The following is a 17,517-nucleotide window of genomic DNA, read 5'->3' as shown; positions in this document are numbered from 1 at the left end:
TATGAATGTCACCTTTTTTAGTGGATGGTAATATCATTCTGTACAGTTTCATTCTAAGCTATCCTTTAGAGTTGTAATATCTGGCTGCCACTGGCTCAGCCATGTTCACAAAGCTGGGCAGGCTTGTTTGTTTGTTTCCCTGCATTGCCAGAGGTCTAATGCATTTATGTGTGGTAGCCGGGCTGAATCGCCAATATTCTCACACATACTGCAGCGTTAACGGCTGCAGTGCCACTACAGTATTGCTGTGTGTGTCTGAATGGATACGCGTGAAAGGGCTTGCAGATGGGCACTGTTGACCATTAAAGATGGCAAATAGCACTTGCTTGATGCAACACATGCGGTCAATTGAACCCTTCCGAGCGATTCATTAAATTGTCAGCATTTGTGGGAGCGATTGGATTCGATGATCGATTCTTCTTGTCACGTCTGCAATTTCCTTTGTACTTGTTCTACTTTTTCCGTCTTGCTTGCATAATACAGTTATAACCCCATTTAATCAAAATCTAACATGCACATGCCGTTTCTGTTTAATAACCATAAATCAGTCTGATTCATATAATGAGCCTATGAATCAATTTTAATTGGTGAATCGATGCATCATTACATGTCAACTAGATACTGCCGTTGGCTCTTTCTGCAAAATTATACGTATGGTAGCAATTTCGTGGAGAAGTATTTGTGTGTATGGTAGCCATGTAAAATTAACTTGGAAAGTTTAATCTTAGCAGCATTTTTATTGGCTTACAGGACAATTCGGTGGTCAAGAACTAGTCTTGTTTTACAAAACTCAAATACACTCTTCCATTAGCCTTCATTGCTTCAGACATATTTGTCAACGAAAACGTTCCTTCTCATCTGCTTATGTTATTGTTAAATCATGTGATGTCGGCTGAAAGTAGATGGGCATTAAGCTGCGATTACTGCGGATTATTGTGGTGCATGCTGTGAATTTATTTGTAAGCAATTGAGCTCCTTCACGCAGGAAAAAAAGTAAATTTGAAAAAATAGTGAAATTCATAAACTAAGCATTTTACAATAAATACATTTTACAGAACGTTGTCAGACCATTCCAGGCAAAGGCCCCTCCACGCCATGGCACTCATCAGGGTTGTTTCTCCATACTTCACGTTGGTCAGCATGCGTTGGTGGAGGGTGCACCCTGGACCGGTTTAAATATGACTCGCCACTGACGTTAGCTGTGGCTGGGAATTGAACCGAGTTCCCAGTGCTCTAACCACTGCATCATTGCTTCTTCCACATATTATGATTGATAATAACGTTAACACCTTTCTGTTAATTCTATGAACACATTGAGATAGCAATTGTATAATGTCCCCTTGTTTACATTAAGAACATTTTGCATTATCAGTGAAATCTACCTAATAAGGTATCTGTGTAAGGCCCCGTCACAGAGACGACCCCTCTCTTTGTGCCGATACGTGTTCTCTCTCTCTCTGTGTATGTTTATGATGTCTGTCTGCTTATATGTCTGTCTATAGTTTTCTGGTTAGATTTTTGTTGCTATTTATTTTATACCTGATGATAATTGCTTGTGTTGCAATCGAAAAGTCGTAGTACGCAAATATTTAATTTATTATTTTATCTTTGTACGTGACTTTACCGAAAGAACCAAAGAATAATTCCTGCAGTCACGAAAGCTCCAAAATTAAGAAGGTATCTGTTGCCAATCTAATACAAATAGCATAGCTCAGCTCCCAGAAGCCTCGCAGTGCTTTTAACCATGTGCTGGCTGCACAGTGGATTATCTTCAAAGATTGTTTTCACCATAGCCCACAGCACTATGAGAGTGATGAGGCAGGGGTGGGTAAACCTGTCAGTGGCATTTGCCGATGGGCAGAGACTTCTCGAGTTTGGTAAAAATGCGGTCACCAGGACCGGTTCATATGTCACTCCCCTTTACGTCAACCATGGCCAGGAATTGACCTCTGCTTGCATCGTGCTACTCACTGTGCCACTACTCCACCATTGTTTTACATTGTGTATAATACAAAGTAATAATAAAAAAATTAACCCGTAAAAACAAAGTTTTTGACTATAAATCCTTTATATGCGTGTTCAGTGGGCCACAACCCAGCCCACATTGGTCTTTGAAACGGGCGGCTAGAGTCCTCTCGTCCTCTGGCTTGAGATGGCTGCCACCTATGGGTCAGATGATTGCCTGCCACCATTAAGCAATTGGTAATTAAATATAAAAAAAAATTCCTAAAAAGTGTTAAATTTTTGAAAAAAAATGTCACGAAAATAAATTGTCATGCACAACGAGTCTGTGTGCAAAATATCAGCTCGATTGGATCACGGGAAGTGGGTTAAAAAACGACCAAAAGATTTGCACAGTCGTTAGCGCGCAAGCAAGCAAGTGAACTTAATATAAATGATTTAAAAAGGATGCCCTTTTTAACCAGGAAATATTCACTGAGTTTCAATACTTTTTTCTGCAAGAGAGTCCTTCATTGGTATGTTTGGCTATTTCCACTTATGAGTGTTTGGAATTTTACAGGAAAAAAACCTAACATGCATGCTAGGGATTAGCATTGAAATCTTAACACAGATAGATTCAAGGTTCGATTGCTGTACTGCTATGTCCCGGCCACAACACATGTCAAGCCTACAACACGATGTGTTCCCAGACAGACTCCCATACAAGTACTACTACTCAAACCTTCTTCACAGATCTTGCAGGATAGGATGCATTCATGGTGATTTGGTCATCCGAGTTATTTTAATACTTCTTAATGAATGGTAGTTTAACATATTTATGTTGCGCAAATTTACATGTGTATTAATTATTTGGTAAATATGTGACCATTACAATGTTGACCCAGGCACTTTTACAACTTTTTTGTCATCTTTTTTTCACAGGTAAATTAATAATAATTCACGTGGAGTTTTGCAGTCATTGAAACATTGTTATATTTTTTTGTCCTGGCAGGTGCAAGCACAAGTCAGGCTGTACTGTTATAATAACGCAGCTGCTAATTGAGGAAATTGCGTTAGGAAAATTACCTCTGTTGAAAAATCTCATGCTGCATTCAAGCTTTCCAGCTTAGCACAACTTTGTTGGCTTTCTGAACATCCGAAAATCGAACCGATAGTGGAAAATAGATGGTATCTTTGTCACCGTTTCTTGTACTGCAATGATTTTGAATGCGGAATTATTTTTTATTAAACATTTCTTATGCCGTATCAACTGCACTCGTGCAAATATTAATACAACCTGCTACTGCAATTTCAAGGTTTAAAAAAACATGAAAGCCAGTTTTCCAATCAATAAACACAATCAAACTTCATTACATTACAGGGTGATTTGGGAAATTGCTAATGATGAACCATTCATGATTTAGAGAATGTCATGGCTTTCTGAGAAAGAACGTGAACATGATGAACAACGAGAGATGGGCTAAAGAGCATATTAACTTCCGTTAGTGGTGTGACTTTTCCCAGTTCTCTGCCACGTATCAGCAATTGCCAGCTCGATCATTGATGTTGCATTGAGCCATTATTCTTTGCTCTTTGTTAGAATTATTCTTCTGTTGTGCTGGCAATTTCATTTATGCTTTGACAAATTGGTTTATATTAAATGCATCACCAGAGGTCTTCGTTTGCGAAACCAAAATGCATGACTCATGGCTTTGACATGAAAATAAATATATATACTATAAAATTATTTTACAAAATTCTAATTGAATTTTTCTTATTTGTTAAACCTCATATTCTTACTGCTTATGCAGCATGCATATACAATATTATTGCCAGCAATTCACTGTTGGATAAAGGCCTCCCTTCCCAAGCCATAACCAATAACATATATCAGTTTTTTTATTTGCATTTTTCGTCGCATGCATGTTATTTTAGTTGCTGTTGTAATTATCTATGTTGTCATTACGATCAGTACATGTTCACTTTGCAATGCACGTTGTTAAGTGAGGTTTATGTTGCTTTGTTTTTTTTCTAGTTCCAGTACAGTCAACTGCGATGTATCCTCTCCCTAGGCTATATTCAGGTGAGGAGACCTCTGCAAGGCATGCGCTTGTGAGCTAAAGGCTGATGAGAATTTTGGCATTTGGAACGACGCATCGACTGAACAAAGATAACCATGGCAGCTGCAAAGAAAGGTATACATGGCTGTGTTGTGATTTTCACAATATTTATTTGTAAATATTTGACCAAACAAGAGATGACATCTGTTTCTTACGGATAATTGCGTTGTTTACTTTTATTGCATGTGTTTGTTTATGTGTTTTGTGAAAATTGCAGTAGGAAAGGATGTCGTAGCTTTTTTTTTTTCTCGACGTGCATTTCAAATGTCACTCCCGATAAATGTGTGTAACATGGACTTTATAAAATGTCAACAGTCGCTAAATCCACAAAAATATATTTGGTGAAATGCATTGAGTGCATGGCAATGCTGTGAAAGATGGAATGTGCCTTGAGAGGAATTACTACTACTAAACATTGCTACCTATAAGTAGCGCGCCGGTACATTTAGGGTGCGTCCATTTTGCTAGGAGATCCAACTGTATGAAATGAAACACATTATTTGGTGATACTGCATTGCCAGTGATGCACGTGCAAAAATGTACAAATAATCCATTACATTTGTCAATAACAGTGCCTGAAAAGGAAAGCTATATATATTTGGCAACGTTTTGGGCAATAATGTGCTGTGATTAAGGGTCAATGCTCAAAATATTACTTATATTTTTCTTCCATTCCAACTAGTGTTTTTTATTAATGTGTTTAGGTTTGCTATTTGTTGATGAAGATATTTTTTGCACTTAAAATGCAAACATGTATGCCAGTGGTTTTACATTGTAGACGTGTGAGCTTACACCCACGCGCTTGTGTTGTAATGTACGTGCGCTGATACGCACCCTAACAGGTTTATTGAAATGCTTCTTGAAAGTATTTCGCAGCCAGTATTAAAGATCTGGGCATTTATATAATTACGCTGTGTGTGATAGGTTTCATAGCATTTACTTTTGGGGATTTGCAGCTTTGGTGAAAGCATAAAGTATAAAGCGTCCTCGGTCATTCGGCCAGATGGAAAGGCAAAATGTCCCCCGTTCATTGCAATAAAGGGACTATCTGCTCCATTAAAATTGGGCTATATTTCAAATTTTACAACTAGACCCGTGACCGACTTGTGTCCTGTGTGACTATTCGCACACGTACGTGTGTGTCCTCGTCAAGCTCCAGCAAAGCATCGGTCTGGAGGAGTGCACTTTGGGGAGGAGGTGGGAGCCGAAGGAGCTGGGCACGTCCACTTTGACGATAAACTGCACGACTCGATCGTTATGGTCACGCAGGAGACGGACGGGAGCTTCCTCACTAAGGTTTGAACCCCTGATGGTTGGATCATAATGCAGGCCTCGTCCCTGCCAATGGGCCATATCTCCCTTCACCTCCCCACGTGGCCGACTACATACCGTGTCCCACATGTTGGAGAGGACCCTTAAAAAAAAGGAATAATAGATCGCACTCCCGAAGCTCAATGATTGAACAGCGTGAAAAGCAATGCTGATTTGCCATTTGCTGTCGCTCCACGATGCTCAGAAACATCACAAACCAGGGAACCCCAGTTCAGTGCTGCACTGTGCAGCAATTTGTACCGTGCGTTCCATTCAGGAATGGCTCGTGGTTTCAGTGGTTTGTTTTTAACAAGATGTGAATGAGAAGTGCTGGTCTTCATTCAAATAATGGAGTTTTGTTCACAAAGTACATATATCGGGACACCTCACCCCTTAAATAGCCCGGTGTTTCGAGATCACACTGTATACCATGTGTGTGTAACAGTGTGCCTGTGGGGAATGGTGGTGCAGTGGTTAGTGCTCTCCTAGGTCGACTCGACCTCAAATGAGTACCTGGTACAATGTGTAAATTATTGTCACTAGGGAGACAAAGGCGGCTGGGCGTGGTGCTGGCCAGCTCACCCCGTCGTGTGCTGTACCGGCCTTCGTAGCTGCTCGCTAACAGCACTTGCACCAACAGTCTGTTATGGCTTCAAGAAGGATTTTTTTCTTTGCTGTAAGGTGACGCCTGCAGTGCGTGGTTGAATGGCGATGCTTCTGTTTTTGCGGCGTGTGTCTGGCAGGTTGGCTTCCTGAAGATTGGCCACAAGTACGAGATCACGTTTGAGATTCCAAGCCGCGAGCGTCTTGGCCAGGATGTGTGCGTGGTCTCCAAACACAATTTGTTTCTGCAGGTGACTGGCATTAAGGCAACTGCCGTTGGTGAGTTCTTCTCCGCTGTGTCCGAGTCATTTTTGTCCACTGTCTTTTCCTCATCCAGGGCCAGATTCTCGTCTTGTTTAATCATGTGGTGATGCTGTGTTGGCAGTGGGGCACGAGCATGAATAACAAAAACCCTCAACACATTTGTCAATAACACTGCCTTCACATGAAAAAACTATTGGTGTTGTTTCTGGTTAATGACCCTTCTTTGTAGCACATTTTTACGAACGTTTGTTTTTGTCAGCTTTTTGCGAAGACCTTGCAATGTTTCTATAGCCAACGATGGAGCAAATTTACTAAGCCCCCATGTGTTACAGAGCTTTTTTTGAAGATTTGAATTTGGCCTCCTGAGGATACAGAGAGGGTCCCCCGTGATGTCGTCAATATTTATTTAAAATTATTGTTTGTAGTATTATGCCTCTAATAGAGGCCCTCTGAATTTCTATAAAAATAATGACCCATTGAAACACATGTGCGCAATTACATTTCTTCTAAGTTATTTAAAATGAGAGTGAATATATCATCTATATTTAAATTTAAGTGACATTTTCCATCGAAAGAATATGTTAAATAAATGGGATTTGGATACATATGTAATGTTATAGCACTTAAAATGATTTGGCTCTTAAATTAAGGTGAATAACTTCTGACAACCATGATGGGGCAGGAGGGAAGGTTATATCAAATTTGAGATGTGTTGGAAAGTATATATATTGGCACGTCAATTACCATGTGGCAGTGCTGCCTTGGTTTGCATAGAGACAGTTTGGATCCAACATATGGTGGGTTCCTATATCCTGGAGTGTTGTCATTATATCGCATGAGCTAGGCTGATTATCTGTGTGGGTTCAATCTTGCTGGGCGCGGGCTCTTCAAGCCATGACACGTTTGCTGTACGTATCAGATAAATAATGTGAGATTCAGATTAACTAACAGTGCATTGATGTGTATTATGGAATGCTTTCTCCGTTGAAAGATGAAACCTACTAACAATGTAATTCACCAGTGAGCATCAGACTCTTGAGTTCGGCTTTACATGATCTTTGAAGTCCATGAGTCACTGGACTTATTGAAATGTCCTCAGTTTGTTGACATCAGCAAGGGTGAATATTTCAATGAAGCTTCATTTTCAATGGGATTGTAGCAACAATCAGACCACATTCACTTTTTTCACAAAAGCAATTGTTATCACTTGAGTGCAGCAAATGTTGGAAGGAAGCATATGATGGTGTTTCTTTTTTCTTTGAATCTGATCACGATCAGAGTTGGGCTTTCCGATTATTTAAGTGATAAATTATTCGACCGATTGGCAGCTGTATTAGTCAACTAATCTGGTCACATTAATACAAGTAAAAAAAAAACAAGTGTCACGTGTGCCGTTGGATGGGAGGCGATGGACAGGGCTTGGCGAAGTCGACAGCGTCATTAGGCGTGTCACTGGGTGTCTGCTTGGTGGGGTTTTCCACCTTCGAGGGCAGGCTGTCAGGGAGGCTGCCATTTTTAGAGGGGCCCAAGCACTCTACCACACTTATATGTCAGTTAAATGACTAGTCCTCCCATCTCTAATTATAATTATTGTTGTATTTAATAATGTGTGTCTACAAGCTTTGAAAAGAGAAACCAGTAGGCTGATTTGGACCAGATTAAGAAGAAACAATCAAGTCTGCCACAATTATGAGTTATATCACTGCAGTTTGCCATATCCCTAGTGTCAATTAGAACATAACGGTAAGCAAAAAATATATACATGGCACTATTTGGATGTATTTCACATTTTTTTTACAATTTCATTCAAGGAGCTCTTTACTTTAACATATTTTTAACTTGGCAGTGTCCGTGTATCTTAAATAGTTTATTTAGTTGGTTGCATATGTGTATCTTGCGTCACCCCAGTGCATAACACTGTGAACGCTGCAGGTGAGAAAATTCATAAAAAGTGATCTCTAAATTTGGTCAAGGCGTTTCATGACATGCCCCACACGGTCTGTTTGAGGTTTTGTTATTTTAAGTCTGGTGTTAAAAATGATCGCACAAGAAAGAACATAGCCTGGCTTGAAGCCTCATAAGGAAAGCATTTGCTTAATGGCTTTGTGCACTGCAATATTTTATGTTATATTATACAGCCCCAGACTCTAACTGGATTATTTTTTTTTACCAAGCCTGCAATGAATTATACTTTTGTCAGTTTCCAGAGTTTACGTAATAAGTAAGTTGTGTAGTTTTTGCACAGCGTCCTTTCAGATGGTTGAGGCAACAGCAATGCATAGGGAAAGAAGTGCACCAAACAGCAAGTGCGTATAATTGTTTTTGGCGAGCATGACAGTGGTTATATACATGTGTAAGAGTAGAGAAGTACCACCTTTACATTGTATAAGTCGTGCTTTGTCAATTGCAAGGCCAGATTTGCTGCAGGGAAAAGCTACTTTCACCACTTCATTCAGCAGTGGATTAACAAATTGGCTGTACATGTGGACATAAGCCCTGTGGTTGTTATTGAGACATTGGCCTTGTGCAACGTTGGTGCTTTTAATAAAATGTCGTGATGGGGCCAATGAAATAGCGTGGATAATATACCCATAATAATGCCTCAAACCGTGGGAAAATATAAATCAAGCTGTTAAACACAGTGGCCACACCTAATTTGGGCACTCCTTAAAAGTAATTTTAGGCACGCGATGTTGAGACCGGCTACCGTTCGGCGGACCACCACCTCTCAACAGTTTACAATGAGGGCAGTTTCACGTTACGCTCGTGTTGATCCAGTGAACACAACCCGAGCCGGGCTTCGTGCGCTTGCCAGAACGCCGCCGCGTATACGTCGACTGCAGGAAACCCACCCACGGGGCAGGGCACCGAAGGAGCCTCCTTGGTGGTGGGGGCTGGGAGTGGTGGCACACGTGATTGTGATCGGCACGTAGCAGGCCACGTGGGAGCCATGGCCACGCATCTGCACAAGGCCATTAACGTTGGCATGGGTGTGTGTGTGTGTTCCCGTCTCTCTTCCGTACGCATTTATTTTATCACGGCATTGTGTTTTCCGTTTGAACTCCGATCTGAAAATCTGATAGTTTTGTTTGCTCTCGGCACGAGCCATTTTCTTTTGATTGAATGCTGACTAAGCGATATCTTCCCATATGCTGTCGGTTTTTAACACGTTCACATTCATGTGGCCTGTTCGTAGTTGCTAAATGAAAGAAGGTTTATTAAACTGTCAAGGTTCTCAAATTAATTGGCTTACAAAAAGTCGTGTTTTATTGCTTACTGTCGCCAGTATTATTCTGGATCTGGGTGAGATTCTAGGATGGTGACAGCATATCGGGATTTTAGTTGACGGTGAGGTGAGGTCTTGGTTGATGTGTAGTTTGTCATTGTCAAAAAAAAAGTATAAACACATTGTATTGAAAACCTAAAGGGTAATGCTGTCTGTTTCCACTTAGAGCCTTTCACATTATATATGCAATATGCCTAATATGGTATATTTTGGTAATATAATACTAATAGCTTAACATCATAGCTCAGTTCCCAGAAGACTTGCAGTGCTTTTTTGCTCGAGCTCTAACCATGTGCAGGCTGCGCACTGGATTTTTTTTCAAATAGTTTCTTCACCGTTCGCCCCCCCAACGGTTCTGTAAGAGCGATAATGCGGGGGTGGGAAAACCTGTCAATGTCATTCGCCCCCATGGCCAGGGACTTGGCAAGTTTTATGGGCAGCTTGGTGCCGATTGTCGGTAACCGTGTTAGATTCGGTGAATCACTCGCCGAGCATCGATTCCCAAGATTGTCCCAGCAGCAAGAACAGGCGGTGAACAAAATTATTCTTGGGTCACCACTAAAATTAAGCTTTACTTAATACAGCACTGATTCATTTATTAAAATCGATTCTTATGCTCATTGGCACATCAATCTACGTATGAATTGATTTTCTTACATATGTGTAATAATAAAAATGCCAATTGGCTTCACGTGGGAAGAAAGCGCAGTACCTCGGGTGTTCGCCCATCCAAGTACTAACCAGGCTCAAACATGCTTAGTTTCATGGGGCGTTTAGAGCAATGATCTTGCAGGCATGGTTGTATTTAAATCTGACAGCCACTAGAGACCCGACATGCACTGTAATGGCAAAAATCTCATTGATTCTGGAATGAAATCACAACCCAGAATTGTGGCAATTAATTAAATTGCAAGGAGTGTGAATCATTACTGGCATAATAATTAAGCGTCTAGGCACTTGGCAGTAGTTTATATCCATATCTGTGAAACTTAGCTTCAATATCTTTCTGCCCAATGTTTTCAAACATTTTTACTCAAAGAAACTAGGAACAGGGATGGACTGGTTTGTCATTCTTGATATTGTTTTCACTTGCAATCGGTGAATAACATGTCGTGGGTTGGCACAAAATTTGAATGTATGAAGTTGTAAAATGTTTAATTATATATGCTGTGTGTGTTACGTTTTATTTTTGATGTGCGTAAGTGTTTTAAATTAATGTCATGTTCGGAAAATATTTATATATATTACTCATTTCGCAGAATTTTACGGGCCAAGGTGGCTAAAAATGACGATCCTCTTGAACAAAATTGTACCTGTAATGGTTGGTGTACATTTCCATCGATAGAAAAGCCTATCATGTCCATTACCAGTTTACGTGACCACACGTACACACATACTATAATAAATAATGCTGCCTGTTCTATCGTTGTATTTTGCAGACGCAAGCTAAAAGGATAGCACTGACTGAGAGTTGTAACAATAAAGTGTTTCGTAACCTCTAAGGGAAATGTTATTCCTTGGCATGTTTATTATTATTATTTATCAGTAGTGCAAGCATCGTAATGAGTTCAGTGTCAAACGTGCACCATAAATTTCACCGATCTGAGTATGAGAACACAGTTGGTCCATCCTTGGCTGTCATGTTAAACCATCACCGTTGCTTTCAGGGGATGGTATCCTGAAGTATTAATGGCGCCATTAAATGTGATGTGTGCCCGAGTGCACTGGCCAACAGCCCTGCTGGTTCCTGCTGCACTGGGATTAATTACGCACTGCTCACAGTGTATCTATGTATGTTGAACTTCGTTCGCACACTATGTAGCCAACCGCGCTAATTGGAGGTGTGGGGGAAGGACAACAATCTAAACCCAAAAAGCAGTTCTAAAGACATGAGTTTTCAATCTAGATTTAAAAGTGTATGGCCCAATTTACTTTTTAATGTCGGAAGGAAGAGCATTTCAGATGCACATCGTAAAGAGCGCGGTAATAGAGTGACTGTCTTTGTTTGATGATTAGCCAAAAGCTGATGGTTTATGCCGAGAAAAGCTCTAACAATTTCTGTTCACGACACATTCCTATTCACATGATCTAATTGAAGAAACCTTTATCATGGATAATATTGGTCACGAAAGCAGCCTGTGTGTTAAACCAATTCTAACAGTAAAATGATGGGAATCTCACCAGACAGAAAGGCTTGATGAGAGGACCGAGTCTCTGGTCACAACTGGGCATTTGCTGTACATAAAGCTTCCGATTTACTGACGCGTGTTTAATGCACAGACACAATTTGCTGCTGTATTACCGCGTGTGACCTTGATCTGAAACCTTGGGAATCAGAAGGTCCAGTGTGTATTGTGATTAAACATTAACGATGTTAGGGTTAGCATTGACATTTCCTTTATGATTGCTACTGCCACTGTTTTCGCAAGCACTAGCCTTTTGCTCTTCCAAGGACCAGTGTATTTCAGCAAATCTGAAACTTGCAAGCGAAAAGCAGACCTTGACGTGATATTCATTGCATCAATTCGCGTGCAATTTGTAAGGCTGTGGTGACACAGACATATTAAATTTTAAGGTTATAATCCCTTGTTCATCATGACGTCCTTTTTACTTCTATGTCTCAATAGCGTTATGGAGATCGCGTGACGTGAGGGTTCTGCCTTTGTAGTGAGGGTTGTGAGTTGACGCTGAGGAGGGGGGAGGAGGAGGCACCTCGCCCCCCCCATGTGGAGTGACGTCACCCGCTAATGAATGTTGGGTGGGGGGTATCCATTTAGAAGACGTCACATCTTCATGATTATTAATGAGGGGGGGGTATCCATTTAGACGACGTCACCTGTTCATGATTATTAATGAGGGGGGCTATTCGATGTGGAGTGACGTCACCTGTTTATGATTATTAATGAGGGGGGGGGGTACTACATGTGGAGTGACATCACCCGCTCATGATTATATATTAATGAGGGGGGTCTATGTGGAGGACGTCACCTGTTCATGATTATTAATGAGGGGGGCTGGCCGACTTGGAGTGACGTCACACGCGGGACACACAGACAATCTTGGCTAATTATAGTAGTAAATATGAGCACATTTTTACATTTCCGAATCGGTCAACAAAATGTGTTCCACTGTAGACCTATCAATATATTATTATTAGGTATATATGCAACGATTTGTGAGCTTATTCATAATAACTAGTTATGTGTTCCATGATAAATAAATGGAAATAATATGTAAAGACAACTAATTACCACTGGCCAAGACCAATTACAGAATATTTCGAAAGTGAGAGAAATACAAAATATTTTAACCATTCTGATAGCTACAGGCTTAGTGCTCCTTGGGAGCGAATTATGAAGTAATAAACCGATTAACGGCATGCCTATGCAGGTCACAATATGTCGATGGTGGTTAACTGTGAGCAGACAATAACTGGTATTGCGATTTCTTTCACCCAAAAATGGCAGGATGTACATGCATGGTGTGCATGTATAATGTATGTTGAATATCCGATGAATAACCCAGCCGGTAATGGGTATCCATTATAATTTATATGCATACATTAACCCCCCCTCCCCCTCTGGCCTTCGCAACCGATTGGCTCACAAGTGTCGATATCACATTTATCCCGCTTTAAGATCGAAACAGGAGGATTTCTCCACAACTCTGGCTGTCGCCTGATGATGCTAGATGTAATTACTGGCGAAACGTCGTACTCGAATTGTAAATCTTGTTGGCTTTACTCTCGAACACACCGGTTTGCTGATTCCAAGAACACAGGATGAGATGTTACTATCCTTTGTGCAAGCACTTCCAAGAGTTCATGAACAGCGAGCCTGGTGAAATTTGGGGAGCGCATCGTCAGTAGTGTACCTTTGGTTCCTAGGGTGTTTCGGCCTTTCACACTATACACCCTCCCCAAAGGCGGCCAGCGACAGGGTGATCAATCCTACGCTTGTGTCCCATTCCCAATTAGTCATAGGATTTGCCTTGTTGTAGATAGCCAACATCCCATGGGACTATGCGTGGCAGGGGCGTCCTCCTCCCTGAGTCAAGCATTGTTGACCGCATACCTCCTGGACTAGTAATGAATTTGCATGTTTCTTTTACGTGACAAACCTTACTAATTGGCTGTGTGGTGTGGTGGCAGGTTTAATGACACATTTATTTTTACGACATCTAACCTAAAAACCTCTTATGGGCAACTAAGTCAAAATTTTCGTTTTTACAAAAAAACATTGACAAGAATACCAAACGATATGTTTTCACTGGCGCCAAAAATGTTTTACAAGGCTTATTTTGGCTTGTCTAGCCAGAGCAGGCGATACCACAGCGTTTGTCGCATCATGCGAGGTGTGCATTTTATTGATTGGAAGCATTTGAGATAAGTTGCATTGGTGTCGTTTTCTGCAACTCCTGCATGATTTGTTTGAGCGTGTGCACCTTACACTCGTGTCTTTGTGCATGCGCGCAGAGCCGTTAGCGCACCACGCTATGAAGATGGTCAACCGGTACGATTTGCACTCACGGCTAACGTGAGTGGTAAGAGCCATTTGAATCGATTCTGGGCCGGCCTTAGCTCGACTTAAATGAGTACCTGGTGTGCAGTGTGTCCTTAATCGCTCGGGGAGACAAAGACGGGCGGGCGTGGTGCTGGCTGCATTGCTCCCTTCTAGACTGTGCCACCCTTAAAATGGTGCTCACGAACAGCACTTTCCCTAACAGGAGGTTGTCTAGGCTACATATGGGGAATGTTTCTTTTATTACGAGTTGTCTGTGTGTCTGTCTTTGTGTGTGTTTAAGATGTGTCGCTGTCCCTGCTCGGGGATAGTTTAAAGTTGATGCACATAGGAATTCAATTTCAGAAGAATTTTCACCGCTGAAAAGTGCGGACTGCAGTTGCATTTGCCTGGCCATGCATGCTTCACTCTTCACGGAAAATCCTTTGAAAAGAAGTTGGTCCTTTCTATTTTTGAAACGGTAGCCCAGGCATCCCTTAATCTCTTGTACGATTAAATACATTTAAATCCTCCGAAGTTTTATAACGTATTGTAGCAATTGGTTGTCTAGCAGGCCAACGTGGGTGACATAATGAAGTGTCCCTGCGATGAGAACATCTGTTAAATCATTCCCAGCCATGTATGATGATGATGATACAACCTTATATTCCGTGCTCTTTTACCTTCCTTGCGAATGTCATGAAGTTTAATTTGACGATTTTTCATCCCATATGTATTCATTATATGGAAACCTTGATTGTAATGTTCGGATCAGGGTTTCCATCTGTCTTGATTTTCCCAGGATTATCCTGTTTTTGAAGCAGCTGTCCTGGGACATTTGTAAGTCTTCCTAGGACATGAAAAGTCTCGTTTCTTTGATCAGTTGTGCAATCATAATAATAATGATGATTCACCACTCAAGGCAATGCCTGTCCACGTAATTCTCTCGTTTTCTAGTATCGTGAGATAGTATTTGTCTTACGGTGATATGTCCTGGCTTTTTGTACCTCTGGGGGTGTCAGCCTTAATCAAGATATTATGCTTGCTAGGCATAGCAAATTGCAGTATATGTTAGCATCGCTATGAATGTTGAATTTCTTTTGCGCCGTACGTCGCCAACCATCCTCATCGGAGGTGCGGGAAAGTGGATACGGGAGCATTATCAGCTATACACTCAATTTGGTGCATATATCGAGAGATTAATAATCAATTAATCCATTCATTGTTCCAACCTCAATGCTTGCATTCTGTGACAATTGTGAAATTGCAAAGACCATGTGGCTCAGAGGTCAGAGGGCCAAGCTAGCACCACTGATAACCTGAGTTTCAATCTTGATATCCGCCTGTGATTAAAACTGGGTATAGATGATGTATACGCTCAGCTCGGTTACCAATCACTGAAAAAGAATCGTGACATTTCGTATTCTTCTGATCCTAATTTGGCTACTTTCTAGCTGAAAATTAACAAAACATATTGGCCTATGTGTCATTCAGCGAACATGATTATTTTTGGTGGCAGAGCTGGTCACAAAATTCTGCCCTCTATTCTGTACCAGGGGTCACTCGAAGGGATCTCTGAGATACCTCTGTGGTATGCGCTTCCTCGTCTCGCGACATGACACCGAATAAGAATAGATTTTTATTTTTGTAAGTAAGTTGTAAAGTTTACGGATGTGGAGTTGTGTTATAAACATTTTGGAAAAAAATAGTATCGCCTCGTGAAAAACAGCAGCTGAGAGAGATGGACACAAGTGAAAGCCAGTAAAGTGTGCTGCTGCAAGCAGCAGAGCTCGAAGCCCTAGCGAAGACACGCAACAGTGTGGGGTACAGTAGAAACGTTCCAGACTAATTGCATCCCTCCAGCAATTCCTAACCGAAGGGAGGGCTTATTTCTACATGACCTCTACTTCCCATCTTGCTGCATGCATTTTCCTGGGTTCACATTTAAATATCACTATCCACAGTTGTGTTTCTACAAAGCTACGAGTTGAAAACCCATTGCTTACAAATGCACGACGCAAAATAATCATGGGCGTCATTGTGGCAAAATGTTTCGGGCATTGCATAGTTTTGTGTAAAATTAGGACCCATAGCTAACAGCTGGGGTCCTTGCCGATAAACACCTGCCAGTTCAATGGAAGGCCCCTCATCTCTGCTGATGAGACAATGAAAATTGAAACTAATCCATAGTTTGCTTTGTCGAATCATTGCTGCAGAAACATTGTATTGCCTAGAGGCACAGATATGTGAAAGAGGCATATTTTTAACTTTCTTATTTCGTAAAAATCTATAATTGTAAAAATGGGTTTGACTGCTGACATTGCATGTGATGGGTCTCTGTGCTTATTGCAGTGCGTCTGTTTTTTTCTAAGCCCCCTTGCTCAAAGCATAAACCGCTAATAGACTCCAGCTGGATTTAGCTTCTTAAATTGTCAAATTACCGCACGATCATGTGATACCGAGTGAGAGGTGGTTGCCTTCGGTGGTGGTGCCACGAACGATGATATTTTTAATATAACCCCCCCCCCCCCTGCCGCACGTTTCGCGGTGTTTGTTGCAGCGAACTGCATCCACCTCTCGTTTGTATGTGGACATGGGCAACGTTAGGCAGTTGTTTTGACACCGCACTTTGGCATGAAGAGGTTGCACTGTGTACACTTAAAACGGCGAAGGCGTGGCAGTGCATGTTAAATATTGATACGGACATTATCCAACAATCTATCCGATTTCTATGCTGCCACGATGTCACAGTAAGAACACTGAACTCCTGGCACGGCAGTTAAAACAATGCTGCACGTTTCTTAAATCCACCAAGCTCTATCTACTCGGCAGTTTAAATGGGAACACCACAGTTAATGTTGTTGTTGTTTTCCTCGCACTTTCTGTTTATAGGTGGCGTTGTGTCGCCACTTTGGAATGGTTTAGCCAGAGATCAATCGATTACATTTTTGGTCCTCGTTTAAGGCAACTGAGAAAATGAGAGACGTCTTCTGGAATTGCTTGGCACAAAGGGCAGCAGTTTGGGGCGTTTGGGTCGATTCGATTTTGGTAATCGGCTAGCATGGAGCAGTAACCTGAACGGAGTTGAGCCAGTTTTGTGCGAGTTGCCCGGGTCAGGGATTTTTCGTTGTCTGATATGGGTGGGGACCAACCCCCTAGCACGACATTGGGCTTGTAGGCGTTCAGGCAGTGCAAGGTGGCAGCGGAGTGCAAGTGGTTCAACATTTATTTGGTGGTGCTATTTGATGGAAGAGCATTTAAAGTAGATTGCACGTTGGCAGAGCTGCAGGATAGTAAAGTGAATTTCATTTTCCTAGCAGGTGCAGGGGCTTTGAGTAGCTTTGTGCAAGGATGCGTTGTTGAGTGGCATGAAGCCAGATATTGATCAGTGAGAAGCTTGCAGTGTTCTTGAATCGGAAGACTTTGGTTTCTTGGTGGAGATGGTCAATGGGCGCCATGAGGTGGCATCCTGTAGCTAGGTCAAGTGCCTGGT

General features: G+C 41.5%; 1 protein-coding gene across 2 annotated transcripts in view; it reads left to right on the top strand.

Moving 5' to 3' along the window:
• The window catches only part of ADISSP (adipose secreted signaling protein), a 49,306-nt gene that overhangs the window by 10,553 nt on the left and 21,236 nt on the right, over positions 1 to 17,517 (top strand). For both annotated transcript variants that reach the window (XM_061553003.1, XM_061553002.1), the window contains exons 2-4: positions 4,014 to 4,136; positions 5,215 to 5,357; positions 6,116 to 6,254. In XM_061553003.1, coding sequence (XP_061408987.1) covers positions 4,118 to 4,136; positions 5,215 to 5,357; positions 6,116 to 6,254 — 301 coding nt within the window. In that variant the 5' untranslated portion in view covers positions 4,014 to 4,117. The remainder of the gene's footprint in view (positions 1 to 4,013; positions 4,137 to 5,214; positions 5,358 to 6,115; positions 6,255 to 17,517) is intronic.

Source organism: Lethenteron reissneri, chromosome 17 (assembly GCF_015708825.2).
Source record: "Lethenteron reissneri isolate LAM-NWPU_2019-01 chromosome 17, ASM1570882v1, whole genome shotgun sequence".
In the NCBI taxonomy this organism is placed as follows: Eukaryota; Metazoa; Chordata; class Hyperoartia; order Petromyzontiformes; family Petromyzontidae; genus Lethenteron; species Lethenteron reissneri.
This window is presented reverse-complemented; position numbering and strand designations above follow the sequence as displayed.